The 19,720-nt window shown below is 45.8% G+C and overlaps 1 protein-coding gene across 3 annotated transcripts in view; it reads right to left on the bottom strand.

Moving 5' to 3' along the window:
- Positions 1-19,720, bottom strand: part of GLE1 (GLE1 RNA export mediator) — a 49,082-nt gene that overhangs the window by 1,581 nt on the left and 27,781 nt on the right. For all 3 annotated transcript variants that reach the window (XM_010351280.3, XM_010351281.3, XM_010351282.3), the window contains 9 exons: positions 18,250-18,481; positions 16,375-16,487; positions 16,132-16,201; positions 11,418-11,560; positions 11,122-11,312; positions 7,752-7,881; positions 5,125-5,229; positions 2,133-2,215; positions 1,348-1,411 (listed from right to left, as the gene is read on the bottom strand). In XM_010351280.3, the coding sequence (XP_010349582.1) occupies positions 1,348-1,411; positions 2,133-2,215; positions 5,125-5,229; positions 7,752-7,881; positions 11,122-11,312; positions 11,418-11,560; positions 16,132-16,201; positions 16,375-16,487; positions 18,250-18,481 (1,131 nt within the window). The remainder of the gene's footprint in view (positions 1-1,347; positions 1,412-2,132; positions 2,216-5,124; positions 5,230-7,751; positions 7,882-11,121; positions 11,313-11,417; positions 11,561-16,131; positions 16,202-16,374; positions 16,488-18,249; positions 18,482-19,720) is intronic.

Below are 19,720 nucleotides of genomic sequence, written 5' to 3'. Positions count from 1 at the left end.
ACAGAATGAGTTTCTGCTAACAGTGTTCCCAACACAATGATTAAAAGAAGCTTTGGGGGACGCCATATTTCAGCCCTATGGAACAGTGAACAAAAAGGAAAAAGCCAGTGAGACCAATGGTTCTATATAAGATGTCCACTTTGGGCTGGGCACAGTAGCTCACGCCTGTAATCCTAGCACTTTGGGAGGCCAAGGTGAGCAGATCACCTCAGGTCAGGAGTTCCAGACCAGCCCGGCCAACATAGTGAAACCCCATCTCTACTAAAAACACGACAAATTAGCCACATGTGGTGGTATACGCCTGCAATCCAAGCTACTTGGGAGGCTGAGGTAGGAGAACTGTGTGAACCCATCAGACGGAGGTTGCAATGAACCAAGATCGCATAATTGCACTCCAGTCTGGGTGACAGTGCAAGACTCAATCTCAAAAAAACAACAACAAAGAAACAGATGTCCACTTCTGCATGAACTGCTGTAGACCACAAATGAAATGCTCTTATTATGCTTTGCCCACTCTTGTCTCCATACAGCCTAAACTCATCTTTCAGCTTTGAGAAGCTGAAAAGTCAGTGGGCTATCCTGGCAAACCCACTATGGCATTCTAAATTATTTGTCAAAATTAACCTCTTACAATTTCTTGGCACTTGGAAGTAGGGGAAGAGTCCAACTGAAAGTGCGGTTTGTTCTCTTGGAGAAAGTGATGACACTTACTAATTCCTCAGATCTGAGACTAAGAAAAGAACCCTGGCCAGCTGGGCACAATGGCTGACGTCTGTAATCCCAGCACTTTGGGAGACCGAGGCAGGCGGATCACTAGGTCAGGAGTTCGAGACCAGCCTGACCAGCACGGTGAAACCTCATCTCTACTAAAAATACAAAAATTAGCCGGGCATGGTGGTGCATGCCTGTAATCCCAGCTACTCAGGGGGCTGAGGCAGGAGAATCACTTGAACCTGGGAGATGGAGGTTGCATTGAGTCAAAATCACGCCATTGGACTCCAGCCAGTGTGCACAACAGAGTAAGACTCTGTCTTAAAAAAAACAAAAAAACAACAACAAAAAAGAACCCTGGCCAACATGCAAAAAACATAGTAATGAGAGAAGATACATTAAATATATTTTATTCATCTTGGCATAGCTTTCTTACAGGCAGTATGCAGAATGATAAATATAAAGAAGTAATGCCCTTACTCCAAAGGTTAAGAGGGAATTAGGAACAAAAAGAAGGGTTTGGAAAAACTAAGGAAGAGAGTGCAATCAGAGCATCTGAAGGTCCAAGCCTTGTCAGACACAGGTGCATTCCAGCCCAACAACAGTGTGGGACATGTTGGTCTAAGAGCATCTTACCTCCAAGAACTGCTTGAGGCGTATGAAGGAACCCATCTGTCCTGAGCTTGTGATAGCTTCAATTCTACAGGGAGAGAAAGAAACATGAATCACAGCTATGGTATACATTTATCTTTTGGAGATAGTGTCTCACTGTGTCACGTAGGCTAGAGTGCAGTGGTGTGATCATAGCTCATTGAGGCCTTGAACTCCCGGTCTCAAGCGATCCTCCTGTCTCAGCTTCCCTAGTAGCTGGGACTATAGGTACATGCCATCATGCCTGGCTAATTTTTTTTTTTTTTTTTTTTTGTAGAGATGGGATCTTGCTATATTGCCTAGGCTGGCTTTGGACACTTCGGCTCAAGTGATCCTCCTGCTGTGGCCCCTTCAAAGAGCTGTAATTATAGGCATAAGCCACTGTGCCCAGCCCTTAATTTGTGCTTTTGTTTAGACAATGATTTTTTTTTTCATTTTTTTTAAAAGACGGGGTTTCACCATGTTGGTCAGGCTGGTCTTGAACTCCCGACCTCAGGTGATCCACCCGCCTTGGCCTCGAAAGTGCTTGGATTGCAGGCGTGAGCCACCACGCCCGGCCTAGACATTGATATTTAAGACAGACCCTCATTCAGGTTCAGAAGCATTTATTCAGATATCAACAAGAAGGACTGGAGTAGGAAGATGTCACACTAGTACAGGTGTTTTCACCTTCAGTCAAAACCAGCAAGTAATAGAACCCTTTGGTATCTGAGGCCTGGTTATGAGTTTTACTTACTTAACCCCTGTTGTCTGCTTAACAAGCCTGATACCTGGGAAAGTAGTCCTCTTTGAGGAGAATTAGCATCTTCCAGAACTGAACCTGGTACTGCTTCATGAGGGCATTCCCACACACCTAGAGGGAAAGACAAGCACTGTCAGAGCAGAGAATGAAAATTCACACTCACAGGACAGATTTATAAAGCACAATCAGCCCTTCATCTTTCACACCTATCAAAACTCTCAGCCACAATGCCACTAAACTTGCTATTAAGGGAATAAATGGAAATACCCAGCTTTCTTCTAAAGCATTTCTCTTTATGCAGCAATACTTCCATTTAACCAGACAGCCAGATCTTAATGAACTAATCTTGTTTTCCTCTACTGAATGGAAGCCTTCCTAAAGGGATGGTATAGCTCCCAAATTTAGTAAGCAGAGTATACAGACTACCACTTGTGCTCTCAATGATACAGGATCATTGTTCATGTATGGTGACTCCAGAAGCTTCTTATTATTATTATTTTTAAATAGGGTCTCACTCTGTCACCCAGGCTGGAGTATACTGGCGTGATCACAGTTCACTGCAGCCTCAACCTCCCCAGACTCGGGTGATCCTCCAACCTCAGCCTCCCCAGTAGCTGGGACCACAGGCACATATTACCATACCCGGCTAATTTTTGTTTTTTTTTTTTGTAGACATAGGGTTTTACCATGTTGCCCAGGCTGGTCTTGAACTCCAGGGCTCAAGTGATCTGCCTGCCTTGGCCTCCCAAAGGCCAGGATTACAGGTGTCAGCCACTGTACCTGGCTGACTTCAGGAGCTATTAAGGTAACTAGGAACTATAGCATTATAGATCAAATGGTTCCAAATTTGTTATGGCATGTACCCCAACCTTTCTTCTATAAAAACTATCTTCTTGGCCGAGTACAATAGCTCACTCCTGTAATCTCAACACTTCAGCAGCTAAGGTGGGAGGATCACTTGAGGCCAAGAATTTGAGGCTATAATGACCTATGAACATTGCACTCCAGCCTGGGTGACAGAATAATATCCTGTTTAAAAAAAAAAACCCACAAAGTGTCACCTTTCCATAGAAATTCTTGCCCTCACCCTGTAATAGTGATCCCTTATAGGCAGATAGAACTGTTTATAGAGCCGGACCAACGTGGTAGTTCACACCTGTAATCCCAGCACTTTGGGAAGCCGAGGCAGGTGGATAACAAGGTCAAGAGATCGAGACCATTCTGGCCAACATGGTGAAACCCCGTCTCTACTAAAAATACAAAAATTAGCTGGGTGTGGTGGCACTCGCCTATGGTCCCAGCTACTCGGGAGGCTGAGGCGAAAGAATCACTTGAACCCAGGAGGCGGAGGTTGCAGTGAGCCGAGATCACGCCACTGCACTCCAGCCTGGCGACAGAACAAGATTCCGTCTCAAAAAAAAAAAAGAACTGTTTTTTTTTTTTTAATTTTTAAAATTTTTTTTATTTTTTTATTTTTATTTTTTTTTGAGACAGAGTTTCGCTCTTGTTACCCAGGCTGGAGTGCAATGGCGCGATCTCGGCTCACCGCAACCTCCACCTCTTGGGTTCAGGCAATTCTCCTGACTCAGCCTCCTGAGTAGCTGGGATTACAGGCACGCGCCACCATGCCCAGCTAATTTTTTGTATTTTTAGTAGAGACGGGGTTTCACCATGTTGACCAGGAATGGTCTCGATCTCTTGACCTCGTGATCCACCCGCCTCGGCCTCCCAAAGTGCTGGGATTACAGGCTTGAGCCACCGCGCCCGGCCAATAAAAAGAACTATTTATAGAGCCTTCTACATTGGTCAGATACCCGACCCAAGCTGGCTAATCATATTTTCTCTCCTAGGAATTAGGAATCAGAACTGTGAAATGCCAGTCCCACTACACTGAGTGACCACACTGAGGCTGAGTGACATAGCCTAGAATAGCCACCTTCTTCACTGTACACAGAGAAACAGGGCAAGTTGGCCTACAGACCAGGAATGAGGCAACCTGCAGGAAGGTTAAGAGCATATGGCCCCATGGAGAAACTGTCTTGGTACCTGGTGACATTTCAGTTCTTGGTTCCAGGCCCTACTGAGATGCACCTGTACATGCTATTCTTGTTTCTGGGAGTCTTTTTTTTTTTTGAGATGGAGTCTTGCTCTGTCTCCCAGCCAGACTGGAGTGCAATGGCATGATCACAGCTCACTGCAACCTCCACCTCCCAAGTTAAAGCTATCCTCCTGCCTTAGCCTCTGGAGTAGCGGGGATTACAGGCGTTATTTCACCACACGTGGCTAACTTCTTCTGTATTTTTAGTAGAGACAGGGTTTTACCATGCTGGCCAGGCTGGGCTCGAACTCCTGACCTCATGTGATCTGCTCACCTCGGCCTCCCAAAGTGCTGGGATTACAGGTGTGAGTCACCGTGCCCAGCCTAGAAGTCACTTCTTTCTTTTTTTATTTTTTTTTGAGACGGAATTTCGGTCTGTCACCAGGCTGGAGGGTAGTGGCACGATCTCGGCTCACTGAAACCTTTGCCTCCTGGGTTTAAGCAATTCTCCTGCCTCGGCCTCCTGAGTAGCTGGGACTACAGGTACGTGCCACCATGCCCAGCTAATTTTTGTATTTCTACATGATGGGGTTTCACCATGTTGGCCAGGATGGGCTCGATCTCTTGACCTTGTGATCTGCCCGCCTCGGCCTCCCAAAGGGCTGGGATTACAGGCTTGAGCCACCGCGCCCGGCCGGGAGTCACTTCTATATCCCTAAAACAAATTCCTCTTTTTATTTTTGCTAGAATGTACAACTTTCTGTTCTTTATAATGAAAAAAATCCGGAAAAGCCAAGTAAATATAGTGTGGTGTAAGTGAAAGCGAGGTTGGTCTATGTCTTGGGAAAAAAATGTGTGACATTGGAACCTCATGCTGTTTACTATCAGGCCCAACTGCTATGCTGTTTCCCCATTCATGTCACCAGTTGATCAAGGCAACCTCAACCACTGGCTTTCTCTTGTGTGATAACTGATTACATACCTCCAGGAAGTCAAAGAGGAGGGTGGCCGTCACGTCTGACAAGGGTTCCATGTTTAAGATCTGTGCCAACCAGCGCCATCCATGATTTAAGCCATGAGGGTGAATCTGGGAGGAGAGAAGTTTGGTTATCATTGATCTCATTTTGTTTAGAAATCTAAACTTCCAATGTATCATCCAGACATCACTAAGTGGACGTGAACCCCAATCATCTAGCTCTAGCACCAGCTGCAGGGCAGAAATAACACAAACTAAACAAATTCTGTTTCTCTCTTATTTTTTTGAGACAGGATCTCACTTTGTCGTCCGGGTTGGAGTGCAGTGGTACAACCACAGATCACTGCAGCCTTGACCTCTTGGGCTCAAGTGATTCTCCCACCTCACCATCAGTCTCCCAAGTAGCTGGGACTATGGTTTTGCACCACCATGCTCAGCTAATTTTTTTGTATCTGATGTAGAGACTGCATGGTTTCACCTTGTTCCCAGGCTGGACTCAAACTCCTGGAGTCAAGTGATCCACTTGCTTTGGATTCCTAAAGTGCTGGGATCACAGGTATGAAGCCACATAGCTAGCCTTCTGTTTTTAAATGTTTCAATACATTGGTTCCCATACATTCTCCTTTTTTTCTGAGATGGAGTCTTGCTGTCACCAGACTGGAGTACACTGGTGCAATCTCCGCTCACTGCAACTTCTGCCTCCTGGGTTCAAGTGATTCTCCTGCCTTAGCCTCCCAGTAGCTGGGAGTATAGGCATGCACCACCACACCCAGCTAATTTTGTATTTTTAGTAGAGACAGGGTTTCGCCATGTTGGCCAGAATGGTCTCAGTCTCCTGACTTCGTGATCTGCCTGCCTTGGCCTTCCGAAGTGCTGGGACTACAGGCGTGAGCCACTCACTGTGCCCAGCTTATTTATTTAGCTGGAGTCTCGCTCTGTCGCAGGCTGAAGTGCAGTGGCATAATCTTGGCTTACTGCAATCTCTGCCTCCCGGGTTCAAGGGAATCTCCTGCCTCAGCCTCCCAAGTAGCTGGGACTACAGGTATGCACCACCATGCCCAGCTAATTTTTGTATTTTCAGTAGAGACAGGGTTTTACCATGTTGGCCAGGATGGCCTTGGCCTCCCAAAGTGCTGGGATTACAGGTGTGAGTCACCGCGCCCGGCCCCACACATTCTTTATAGGATCCTTTCAATATGCATGTGTAGCTTCAGCTTCAGGCATTCCATTGGCCAACAATGAGACTTACTGACATTTTATTATTCTTGGTACCTTTAGCACAGAACCTGAGACACAGCAGGCATACAATAAAATCTTGGATTTAATCAACTTCTATTTTTCTCTTTAGGTGTCCACGACCATTAACTTCTCTGTCCCTCTAATCTGTATTCCCTGAGAAATTAACTGGGCTGGCAAGTCAAAGCCCTGAACCCTACCTGCAGCTTTCCGAGCTTGATCTGTCCATCTGTGAAGTAAGGGATGTGATCTAGATGCCTTCTAAGGCCTCAACTAGTTCTACAATTCCTTGCTCATTTCTCTCGCAAGAAATTCTTCTAACCTTAATGACTGGCTTAGACTCTCCTCTGGTAGACTCTGTTACAAACTAGCTGTTTTTTTTTTTTGATGGAGTCTCACCCAGGTTGGAGTACAGTTGTGCGATCTCAGCTCACTGCAACCTCTGCTTCCTTGGTTCAAGTTACTCTCCTGCCTCAGCCTTCAGAGTAGCTGGGACTACAGGCACTTTTACCACCATGCCTGGCTAATTTTTTATATATATATATATTTTTTTGAGACGGAGTTTCGATCTTGTTACCCAGGCTGGAGTGCAATGGCGCGATCTCGGCTCACCGCAATCTCCGCCTCCTGGGTTCAGGCAATTCTCCTGCCTCAGCCTCCTGAGTAGCTGGGATTATAGGCATGTGCCACCATGCCCAGCTAATTTTTTGTATTTTTAGTAGAGACGGGGTTTCACCATGTTGACCAGGATGGTCTTGATCTCTCGACCTCGTGATCCACCTGCCTTGGCCTCCCAAAGTGCTGGGATTACAGGCTTGAGCCACTGCGCCCGGCAATTTTTTATATTTTTAGTAGAGATGGCGTTTTACCGTGTTAGCCAGGATGGAACAAAACCAGCTTTTTTTTTTTTTTGAGACAGAATTTCGCTCTTGTTACCCAGGCTGGAGTGCAATGGCGCGATCTTGGCTCACCGCAACCTCTGCCTCCTGGGTTCAGGCAATTCTCCTGCCTCAGCCTCCTGAGTAGCTGGGATTACAGGCACACGCCACCATGCCCAGCTAATTTTTTGTATTTTTAGTAGAGACGGGGTTTCACCATGTTGACCAGGATGGTCTCGATCTCTTGACCTCATGATCCACCCGCCTCGGCCTCCCAAAGTGCTGGGATTACAGGCATGAGCCACCGCGCCCAGCCAAAACCAGCTCTTTGAAGTACCAGGTGATCCAAGAAAGTTCCCTAATAATCAATCAGTCCTCTACAGAATACCCATGAAATTGCCATACAGTTTATCCTTTAACTAGACTGGCTTTCTCAAAGAAGGTCAACATTTCCCGTGGGAGGAATACACATGGACTGTGGTCTAACCTCTCATTATTGATAGTAAGCCTTTCACCTACCTCCTGTCGGTTTCCATATGGCCACCGGAGCTGGATGATGGCAGCGTAGAGACGGATCATCCCTGACATGCGTTTTAGAAAGTTGTCTTGCTGCTCCACTTTGGAATCCGTTACTTGGTAGCCAAGCATCCTATTTGGGAAGAAAAAGTTTGGTTGGGTGTGGTAGCTCACACCTGAAATCCTAGCACTTTGGGAGGCTGAGGTGGGTGGATCACTTGACGCCAGGAGTTCAAGACTAGCTTGGCCAACATAGTGAAATCCCATCTCTACTAAAAACACAAAAATTAGCTGGGTATGGTGATGCACGCCTGTTGTCCCAGCTAATTGGAAGGCTGAGGCATAAGAATTACTTGAACCTGGGTGGTAGAGGTTGCAGTGAGTCGAGATTGCACCACTGCACTCCAGCCTAGGTGACAGAGTAAGACTCTGTCTCAAAAAAAAGAAAAAGAAAAGAAAAAATTCACTGGGACAAGGCCAAAACAAGGGTGACAAATGAGAGAGAAACTACTTTTTTTTTTTTTTGAAACAGAGTCTCTGTCACCTAGGATGGAGTACAGTGGTATGATTAAGGCTCACTGCAAACTTCACTGCCCAGGTTCAAGTGATCCTCCCGCCTCAGCCTCCCAAGTAGCTAGGACCACAGGCATATACCACCACAGCTGCTTTGTTTTTTTTGAGACGGAGTTTTGCTCTTGTTGCCCAGGCTGAAGAGCAATGGCACAATCTCTGCTCACTGCAACCTCCACCTCCCGGGTTCAGGCGATTCTCCTGCCTTAGCTTCCTGTGTAGCTGGGATTACAGCACTTGCCACCACACCTGGCTAATTTTTAAATTTTTAGTAAAGACAGGGTTTCACCATGTTGACCAGGCTAGTCTCAAACCCCTGACCTCTGACCTCAGGTGATCTGCCCACCTCAGCCTCCCAAAGTGCTGGGATTATAGGCATGAGCCACTGCACCTGGTCAATACCTGGCTAATTTTCCATTTCTTTTTTTTGAGACGGAGTTTCGCTCGTTACCCAGGCTGGAGTGCAATGGTGCGATCTCGGCTCACCGCAACCTCCGCCTCCTGGGTTCAGGCAATTCTCCTGCCTCAGCCTCCTGAGTAGCTGGGATTACAGGCACGCGCCACCATGCCCAGCTAATTTTTTGTATTTTTAGTAGAGACGGGGTTTCACCATGTTGACCAGGAATGGTCTCGATCTCTTGACCTCGTGATCCACCTGCCTCGGCCTCCCAAAATGCTGGGATTACAGGCTTGAGCCACTGCGCCCGGCCTCTTTTCTTTTTTTTGAGACAGAGTCTCGCTCTGTCGCCCAGGTTGGAATGCAGTGGCGCAATCTCGGCTCACTGCAACCTCTGCCTCCTGGGTTCAAGTGATTCTCCTGTCTCCTACCTCAGCCTTCTAAGTAGCTGGGACTACAAGTTGCATGACACCATGCCCAGCTAATCTTTTTTTTTCTTTGAGATGGAATTTTGCTCTTGTTACCCAGGCTGGAGTGCAATGGTGTGATCTTGGTTCACTACAACTTCTGCCCCTTGGTACAAGTGATTTTCCTGAGGCTGAGGCAGGAAAATCACTTGTACCCAGGGGTGGAAGTTGCAGTCTCCCATGTAGCTGTGATTACAGGCACCTGCCATCAAGCCCAGATAATTTTTTGTATTTTTAGTAGATGGGGTTTCACCATTTTGGCCAAGCTGGTCTCAAACTCCTGGCCACAGGTGATCCACCCGCCTCAGCCTTCCAAAACACTGGGATTACAGGAGTGAGGCATCGTGCCCAGCTAACACCTGGCTAATTAAAAAAAATTTTTTTTTTGTAGAGACAGGGTCTCCTTTTGTTACCCAGGCTGGCCTGGAAATCCTGGGCTCAAGCGATCCTTCTGCTTCAGCCTTCCTAATTGTTTAAAAAAAAAAAAAAAAATTATAGGCATAAGGCACTGCAGCTGGCCCAGAGAATATTTATTTATTTATTTATTTATTTATTTATTTATTTATTTGAGACGGAGTTTCGCCCTTGTTACCCAGGCTGGAGTGCAATGGCGCGATCTTGGCTCACCGCAACCTCTGCCTCCTGGGCTCAGGCAATTCTCCTGCCTCAGCCTCCTGAGTAGCTGGGATTACAGGCACGTGCCACCATGCCCAGCTAATTTTTTGCACTTTTAGTAGAGACGGGGTTTCACCATGTTGACCAGGATGGTCTCCATCTCTCGACCTCGTGATCCACCCGCCTCGGCCTCCCAAAGTGCTGGGATTACAGGCTTGAGCCACCGCGCCCGGCATATATTTATTTATTTTTTGACACAGAGTTTCACTCTTGTTGCCCAGGCTGGAGTACAATGGTGTGATCTTGGCTCACCGCAACCTCCACCTCCCAGGTTCAAGTGATTCTCCTGCCTCAGCCTCCCAAGTAGCTGAGATTATAGGCATGTGCCACCACGCCTGGCTAATTTTTTGTATTTTTAGTAGAGACGGGGTTTCTCCATGTTGGTCAAGCTGGTCTCGAACTCCCAACTACCTCAGCCTTTCAAAGTACTGGGATTATAGGCATGAGCTACTGCATCTGGCCCAGAGATTACTTTTTACGGCTAAAAAGTAACAATGTATTATTACATTCAGCATTACTATTAATATATTATTATATCTATAGAATACTTTCAAGCACTCACATCCGTCATCAAATCTGTACTTCATATAAACCATGAGGTAAACTCACAGAAGGGAATAGATGTCATTACCCTCATTTACAAAAAAAGAAAAGATGCTGAAAAATACTAAATGATTTGTCCATTTTGGCAAAGCTATTAAATGACAAAGCAGGGATAAAATTCCAAGACCCCAGTATCCTTTTCAATAAACTACATTGATTATTGGCACCTAAGTTCACAAATCCCAAAGGGTGTCCTGTTTGCACAAAAAACGATATATACACATATTTATTTATTTATTTTCTTTTTGCGACACAGTCTTGCTGTGTCACCCAGGCTGGAGTGCAGTGGTGCAATCTCAGCTCATTGCAACCTCTGACTCCCAAGTTCAAGCAATTCTTGTGCCTCAGCCTCCTGAGTAGCCAGGAGTATAGGTGTGCACCACTACACCTGGCTAATTTTTTGTATTTTTAGTAGAGACAATGTTTCTCCATGTTGCCCAGGATGGTCTCTAACTCCTGACCTCAGGCAATCTGCCCACCTTACCCTCCAAAAGTGTTGGGATTACAGGCATGAGCCACCATGCCCGGCCGAAATACATTCTATTTCTGATAGAACATTCAAGGTATGTAATAGGAGCTGTGAGAGAGGGAAAAACAAATTCCAACTCTATATTTCACTAATCAGCCTAGGGATCAAAAGTAGGAAGAAAAACAACTTTACCTCTGATAGTCTTCCAAAGCCATTCCCTCCTTGAAAGTGGGATAGAAAGGAACAGAGTAAGGACACTTCTTATGTAGATGAGCAAGAATGAGGTCCCCTACTCTGGGGTGGAGCTCCCAGATCCCAGACGCCACAACTGCAATGGGGAATGCTGCTTCATGGTGAGAGGCCACTTCCTCCTCACCTTGTTTCTGAGAACACAGAGGTGGGTACAATTTTAACTTAATACCAGAGAAAGGCTGAAATTCTGTATACCAGCCTCCTCTTCCCATACCTCTAGCAACAAGGTTTCTCACCACAAATTTCTCTGCCAGTTTGTACTGAACAAAGTCCAGCCCCTGTGGGTTAAGTGTGACAGACACAGAGCGCCCACCAGATTGAACAAGTTTTCCAGAGAGCAGGCTGTGGATCTTGTCAAAGATCTCCTTCAGTTTTGAGCCTAAACATGATAGAGAGAAATTAAAAGATACAACCACAGATCAATCTTTTTTCTTTTTCTTTGAGACAGAGTCTTGCTGTTACCCAGGATGGAGTGCAATGGCATGATCTTGGCTCATTGCAAACTCTACCTTCCAGGCTCAAGCGACTCTCATGCCTCAGCCCCCCAATAGCTGGGATTACCGGCACCCGTCACCATGCTGGGCTAATTTTTATATATTTTTTTTTTTTGAGACGGAGTTTCACTCTTGTTACCCAGGCTGGAGTGCAATGGTGCGATCTCAACTCACTGCAACCTCCGCCTCCTGGGTTCAAGCAATTCTCCTGCCTCAGCCTCCCGAGTAGCTGGGACTACAGGTGCGTGCCACCATGCCCAGCTAATTTTTGTATTTTTAGTAGAGATAGGGTTTCACCATGTTGACCAGGGTGGTCTTGATCTCTTGACCTCGTGATCTACCCACCTTGGCCTCCCAAAGTGCTGGGATTATAGGCGTGAGCCACTGCGCCAGGCCAATTTTTTTTTGTTGCTGTTGTAGAGACTGGGTTTCACCATGTTGGCCAGGCTGGTCTTCAACTCCTGACCTCAAGCAATCCCCCCGCGTAAGCCTCCCAAAGCGCTGGGAATACAGGCATGAGCCACCATGCCTAGCCTCTTTTTCATCATTGTAATTACAAAGCATCTACAAAAACCCAGCTGTGCAGCCCGACAGAAGTTCAGGGCCTACAGCCAAAACACTGGTACAGAAGAACACATGGCAATCACATATATGTGGAGATCCTCAAGTATGGTACTATTAGAAAGGAATTCCTTATCTGGGACTGAGCTAATTCTGAAACTTACACATAAAATGAAGGGATGAACAGTATAGAAAGAGATGTTACATTTTGTTACAGACCCCATGGGCTATGGTTTGTATCTCTGGAGGAGTTAGTCACATCTCTAGGAAAAACCTTCTAAAGGATCTGCCCAGCTCATGATGATATGCCCCCTTCTCTGGGACTTGCCTTCCTCCATCCTAAGACACAGAGGTGGATTCGTAACAGCTATATTTGTACCAAAGATCCTGTGTGTTCCATCCCCACACCAGCTATAGATAGATTACAGGTAGATGAGTTGAGCCAGCCAGTCAAGTAAGAGTCACTTCCTTTGTAATCCCAGCACTCTGAGAGGCCAAGGCGGGTGGAGCACAATGTCAGGAGATGGAGACCATCCTGGCTAACACAGTAAAACCCCATCTCTACTAAAAATGCAAAAAAAATTAGCGGGGATGATGGCACATGACTGTAGTCCCAGCTACTCGGGAGGCTGAGGCAGAATTGCTTGAACCCGGGAGGCGGAGGTTGCAGTGAGACAAGATCGTGCCACTGCACACCAGCATGGGTGACAGAGCGAGACTCCATCTCCCTGCAACCTCCACCTCCCAGGTTCAAGCAATTCTCCCAACTCAGCCTCCCAAGTAGCTGGGACTACAGGCACGTGCCACCACTCCCAGCTAATTTTTGTATTTTTAGTAGACATGGGGTTTTATCATGTTGGCCAGCCTGATCTCAAACTCCTGATCTCAAGTGATCCATCCGCCTCATCCTCAAGTGCTGGGTTTATAGGCATGAGACACTGCACCTGGCGACATCCACCTTTTTTTTTTTTTCTGAGATGGGGTCACACTCTGTCACCCAGGCTGGAGTATAATGGCATGACCACAGCTCACTGCAACTGCCACCTCCCAGGTTCAAGTGATTCTTCTGTCTCAGCCTCCTAAGTAGCTGGGATTACAGGTGCCCACCACCAGCACGCCCAGCTAATTTTTGTATTTTAGTAGAGACAGGGTTTCACCATGTTGGCCAGGCTGGTCTCTTAACTCCTGACCTTAGGTGATCTACCTGCCTAGGCCTCCCAAAGTGTTGGGATTATAGGCGTGAGCCACTGTGCCCAGCCAACACCCACCTTTTTCAAAGAGACAGGAATTAGGTGATCTTTCTCTCCTATTCATTCAACATTTACTGAGCACTAACTCTAGAGCATGCTCTGTGTCTGGCTGGACTACAAGATCTTAAAGAGCTTATAGTCATGATGGAGACAAAGGGAGAGTCAGGAAATGTGTAGAACAATGAGAAAAGGCAAAGTTAGAGACTAATTCGATATGCTGAGTGAAATAGAGGTAGCAGTCATAAAGATGACTCCCAGGTTTCCAGCTAAGGTTACTGAGCAGATAATGGTGCTACTGATCACTCAGAGAAAACAGCAGACAATGAGGCCTAAGGAAGATGAGGAGTTTGGATTTGAAAACATTAAACTTGAGGCAGCTAAGAGACATACAGGCAGAGATGTCCTTCAGGTACCTGGAGCTAGAGAATCTGAAACTCAGAAGAAAGGAATAAGTAGGTTTGGGAGTCAGCAGCATACAAGCAATGTTTGAAGCTCTGTAAGTTGAGAGAATGAAAAGAACTGTAGGATAGGAATGGATCCCTAGGAACCGCCTACAATTAGAGTGGGGTAGAAGGCTGAGAAACTCACAAAGGGGAGAGAGAGGAGAGGAGAGGAAAGGGGAGGGTGGCAGAAGAACCTGAAAAGTAATGGTGCCATGGAGGCCAAAGGAGTAGAGTTGCACAGAGAAAGTAGCAACAGTGCCAAATAGAAACCTGAGAAAGATCAGCAAACACTTAGAAGATATAGGATCAAGGGAAACTCACGTTTAGGATGTAAGGGGCTCAAGCATATTTAAAGGCTGAGAGAGAGGAGCCTATAAAAAGGAGTAATCACAGAAAACAGGAAAGGCAATAAACAATAAGGCAAAGTCTGACAGGAGACGGGAAGGAAAGGGAACAAGTGCAGAGGTGGAAAGGTAAGCCCGGCAGCAAGGATGCCTCATCCAGTGACACAGGAGACTAAGATAAATGTCACTGTGCAGTCGTGGAAGGGGCTCTGAAGAGCTCATACTGGATGTCTCCATTTTCCTGAAAAGGGAGGTACTGAGGCTGTCTGCATTCAACTGAGGGGAAGCTGGGAATGGCCATCAAGGTGTGGAGTGGCTGTCCAGCCAACCTCTCCCACTCAAAGTGCTATCAAAGGACACAGCACTTTGAATTCCACAAAGTAATACGTTATTTATTTGTTTATACTTTGCCCATTCCAGAAAGAATTTTAGGCAGCAAAGTCATATGTAAGTTTTGTCGGATTGCCTATCAAGGGCAGGAACAGAAATTTTCCTATGCTTTCCAGGCAATGAAAAGTGAATCGGTGAATGGAACCCACGATGAGTCAGAGGAGTGTTCCAGTTGCACACACTCCCCAGCCACATGGCAGCTCGGTCTGTAATTTGGAGGCTTCCACATCTACAGTTCCATACAAATGAACCTCTTGTTCGAAGGAGTTTCTTCCTTGTCTGTTTCTCACTTTCTAAACCTCAGTCTCTGGAGAGAAAAGGAGGAGTCCTTGAGGATGAACAAGGCAAGGTTGGAGTAACTGGGAGAAGCTAATGTTGTAAGACAGAAGCAAAGGCTGCAAATCATAGCCTAGGTTCCCTTAGTGATGTTTTCAGCAGCAACCTCCAACTTGAAAGTTGAGAGCCATCCTAATAATTTACTATAAATAGGTAACTTATTAAAAATGAGTCAACAAACTCATCATGATTATCTTTTCTTTTTTCTTTTGAGACAGAGTCTCACTCTGTCACCCAGGCTGAAGTGCAGTGGTATGATCTTGGCTCACTGCAACCTCCGCCTCCTGCGTTTAAGCGATTCTCCTGCCTCAGCCTCCTGAGTAACTGGGATTACAGGCACGCACAACCACCCCCAGCTAATTTTTGTATTTTTAATAGGGACAGGGTTTCATCATGTTGGTCAGGCTAGTCTCGAACTCCTGACTTCATGATCTGCCTGCCTCAGCTTCCCAAAGTGCTGGGATTACAGGCATGGGTCACCACCGCACCTGGCCATGATTACCTTCTACGTGTTAAAGTGGAAATGAAAAAAAATAAATAAAAAGGAAACAAGTGCAACAAGATGTATATAACTTATATGTACCCTATCCAACTGTCAACATTTGTTTGAATATATTTTTATAGGAACCTTACAGATAAGTAGATTTGGAGTCTGAAAAATAATACAATGAAGTGAAAGGTCATATTTTTTTTCTTTTTTTTTTTTTTTTTGAGACGGAGTTTCGCTCTTGTTACCCAGGCTGGAGTGTAATGGCACGATCTCGGCTCACTGCAACCTCCGCCTCCTGGGCTCAGGCAATTCTCCTGCCTCAGCCTCCTGAGTAGCTGGGATTACAGGCACGCGCCACCGTGCCCAGCTAATTTTTTGTATTTTAAGTAGAGACAGGGTTTCACTATGTTGACCAGGATGGTCTCGATCTCTTGACCTCGTGATCCACCCGCCTCGGCCTTCCAAAGTGCTGGGATTACAGGCTTGAGCCACCGCGCCCGGCCTTTTTTCTTTAATTTATTTATTTTGGCCTTTTTTCTTTAATTTATTTATTTTACTTTAGGTGCACACTATATCTGGCATTTCTCCCCATGTTATCCCTCCCCACCATGAAAGGTCATATTCTTATCCCCTCTGACCAACCTGCAATGGTAGAGATTTGGCTCACTGGGATGGTAGCAGCCTTCTGGAGGTCCATTTTTATCTTTTTGGCCTGCCAGAAGAGAACAGTGAGAAGGCAGACAGTGTTCTAAAGAGCTGAGTAGATGTCACTTAGAATCAGGTAATGTGACATGCCAGCTACATTCTTTTGGGACATGAAACGCTCATTCTCTGAGCACCATCAAGCCCACAAAATTACCACGATATATACCACCCCTCCCCTACCTGACTGTCCTTGCTGTTGGTCAGGCCCTCAAAGGTCAACACACACTGCATGGAAGCATCCTGCAGCTGCTGGTACCACTGCATTGTACTGTCTTGTACCTTTACCTGGAGGTCTGAGAAATAAAAGAGATGTTTTAGTAATAGCTAGTATTTATTGAACATGTAATAGGAGGCAGGCACTGTTATAATCACTTTATTTATGTACTAACTGCTTTAACTATCACAATAACTATGAAGTAGATACTATTATTATCTCCATTTTATAGGTAAGGAAACAGAAAACAAGCATGAAAGATTAAGTGATTTGCCATGGTCACATTACTAGTAAGTAGAAAAACTAAGGCAGGGCACCCACGCCTGTAATTCCAGAACTCTAGGAAGCCAAGACAGGCCCAGGAGCTTGAGACCAGCCTGGGAAACATGGTGAAACCCCATCTCTACAAAAAATACACAAATTAGCCAGGCTCGATGGTGTACACCTGTAGTCCCAGCTACTTCAGAGGCTGAGTGGGTAGGATCACTTGAGCCTGGGAGGGTGAGGCTGCAGTGAGCTGTAATCACACCACTGTACTCCTCTAGCCTCGGTGACAGAGTGAGACCTTATCTCAAAAAAAAAAAAAAGGCCGGGCGCGGTGGCTCATGCCTGTAATCCCAGCACTTTGGGAGGCCGAGGCGGGTGGATCACGAGGTCAAGAGATCGAGACCATCCTGGTCAACATGGTGAAACCCAGTCTCTACTAAAAATACAAAAAATAGCTGGGCATGGTGGCGCGTGCCTGTAATCCCAGCTACTCAGGAGGCTGAGTCAGGAGAATTGCCTGAACCCGGGAGGCGGAGGTTGCGGTGAGCCGAGATCACGCCATTACACTCCAGCCTGGGTAACAAGAGCGAAACTCCAGCCTGGGTAACAAGAGCGAAACTCCAGCTCAAAAAAAAAAAAAACAACAACAACAACAAAAAAAAGAAAAAGAAAAGAAAAGAAAAACTAGACTCCCAATGATCTGGCTCCAAAGTCAGCATTCTCAAACACTATGCTACACTGATTCTTTGTTGTTTTTTTTTTTTTTTGAGATGGAGGCTCACTCTGTTGCTCAGGCTGTAATACAGTGGCACAATCTCGGCTCACTACAACCTCCATCTTCTGGGTTCAAGCGATTCTGCCTCAGCCTCCTGAGTAGCTGGGACTATAGATGCGCACCACTACACCCAGCTAATTTTTGTATTTTTGGCAGAGATGGAGTTTCACCATGTTGGCTAGACTGGTCTCGAACTCCTGACCCCTTATACATATTAAACAAACACATATTTTTGTGCATTTATTTAAAATAGCAGCAACAGCCGGGCGCGGTGGCTCAAGCCTGTAATCCCAGCACTTTGGGAGGCCGAGGCGGTGGATCACAAGGTCAAGAGATCGAGACCATCTTGGTCAACATAGTGAAACCCCGTCTCTACTAAAAATACAAAAAGAATAGCTGGGCATGGTGGTGCGTGCCTGTAATCCCAGCTACTCAGGAGGCTGAGGCAGGAGAATTGCCTGAACCCGGGAGGCGGAGGTTGCGGTGAGCCGAGATCGCGCCATTGCACTCCAGCCTGGGTAACAAGAGCGAAACTCCGTCTCAAAAAAAATAAAATAAAATAAAAATAGCAGCAACAATAATTAAAATAATGTATCTGCTATAATTATGTAGAATTTCAAGTCCTCACAGAAAGTGTTGGAATCTTAAATCAGGCTCCACATCAATCAAAACTGAATGAAATACATTATGTAAAATTCCATCCTATATAGTTTAACACAACATTCAAAATACACTCTTGTTTCTCTTCACATTTGAAACTTACACCAAGTTAAAGGACCATAGCCACACTGAAACCCACCTTCAATCTGTTTCCCTCCTGGGCCCTGGCTGGAAGCCAGGGGCTCTTTGTGGGCCTCTGGTCCCTGCTGCATCTGTGTCTCTTGCAGCTTTACCTGGGCCTCCTCTTCATCCTGCCTCTTCTTGTCTTCACAGGCTCTGGTGATCTCCTGCCCCAAGTTCGTAAGGAGGTCCCGCATTTCCTGCAGAGCTCGCTCAGCCTCAGCTTGGCTCTCTGCTGTAGGACAGCCACTCTGTCAGAGTGACATCATATCTTAGGTAAATCATACCTCACACAAGTCAGTAAATTTCCTATAATTGGAATTGTTGCACCAATGGAGTATCTACATTCAACAAATTGATACTGCTTTCCCGTTCTCTTAAAGGTATTAATAATTCCAATTTACTATCACATCTGTGGTTTCTAAGTATAAATTTTTCTGTATTCTCAGCAACAAGGGACAGAGTAATTTTTTTAAAAAAATTTGTGACAATATGTTAGACAAAAATAATACTGTTTTTTGAGACAGAATCTCTATCACCCAGGTTTGAGTGCCGCGGCGGAACCTTAGCTCATTGCAACCTTCGCCTCCCAGGTTCAAGCAATTCTGGTGCCTCAGCCTCCCAAGCAGCTGGGATTACAGGTGTGTGCCACCAGGCCCAGTTAATTTTCGTACTTTTAGTTGAGAGGAGGTTTCACCATGTTGGCTGAAACCTACTGGCCTTGAACTCCTGGACTCAAGTGATCTGAGACTCGCTTGAACCTGGGAAACAGAGGTTGAAGTAAGCCATGATCACACCACTGCACTCCAGCCTAGGCAACAGTTTAAGACCTGGTCTCAAAAAAAAAAAAAAAAAAAAAAAAGCAAAGAAAAGAAATAGGGCAGGTGCAGTGGCTCATGTAATCCCAATACTGTGGGAGGCTAAAGTGGGAGGATCACTTAAGCCCAGGAGTTCAAGACCAGCCTGGGAAACATAGTGAGATCCCTTTCTCTAATATAAAAAAAAACCAAAAAGTTCCGCATGGCGGCTCACACCTGTAATCTCAGCCCTTTGGGAGGCTGAGGCAGGAGCCCAGGAGGACCTGGGAAACACGGCCAGCCTGGGAAACACGGCAAAACCCTGTATCTACAAAAATACAAAAATTGGTGGGGCATGGTGGTATCTGCCTGTAGTCCCAGCTACTCAGGAGGCTGAGGTGGGAGGATCGCTTGAGCCCAGGAGGCAGAGGCTGCAATGAGCTGAGATTGTGTCACTGCACTCCACCCTGGGTGACAGAGGGGGACCCCATTTCAAAATAAGAAAAAATAAATAAAAAAGATTCCAGAATAAGCAGGTATAAAAATAAAGAAATAAAATGTTAACAATGGTTACTTCCAGGTAAAGAGATATGGAGATAACAAGTAATGTTTGGTATTTCCCCCAATAAGCTGATAGCAGATATTACTTTTTAAGTCAGAAAATAATTTTGCTTTTAAGGTCTTCCATTTCAA

The sequence above is a fragment of the Saimiri boliviensis genome, chromosome 2 (genome assembly GCF_048565385.1).
Source record: "Saimiri boliviensis isolate mSaiBol1 chromosome 2, mSaiBol1.pri, whole genome shotgun sequence".
NCBI classification, from domain to species: Eukaryota; Metazoa; Chordata; class Mammalia; order Primates; family Cebidae; genus Saimiri; species Saimiri boliviensis.
Note: the sequence above shows the minus strand (reverse complement) of the source record. Positions and strands in the feature narration are given on the sequence as shown.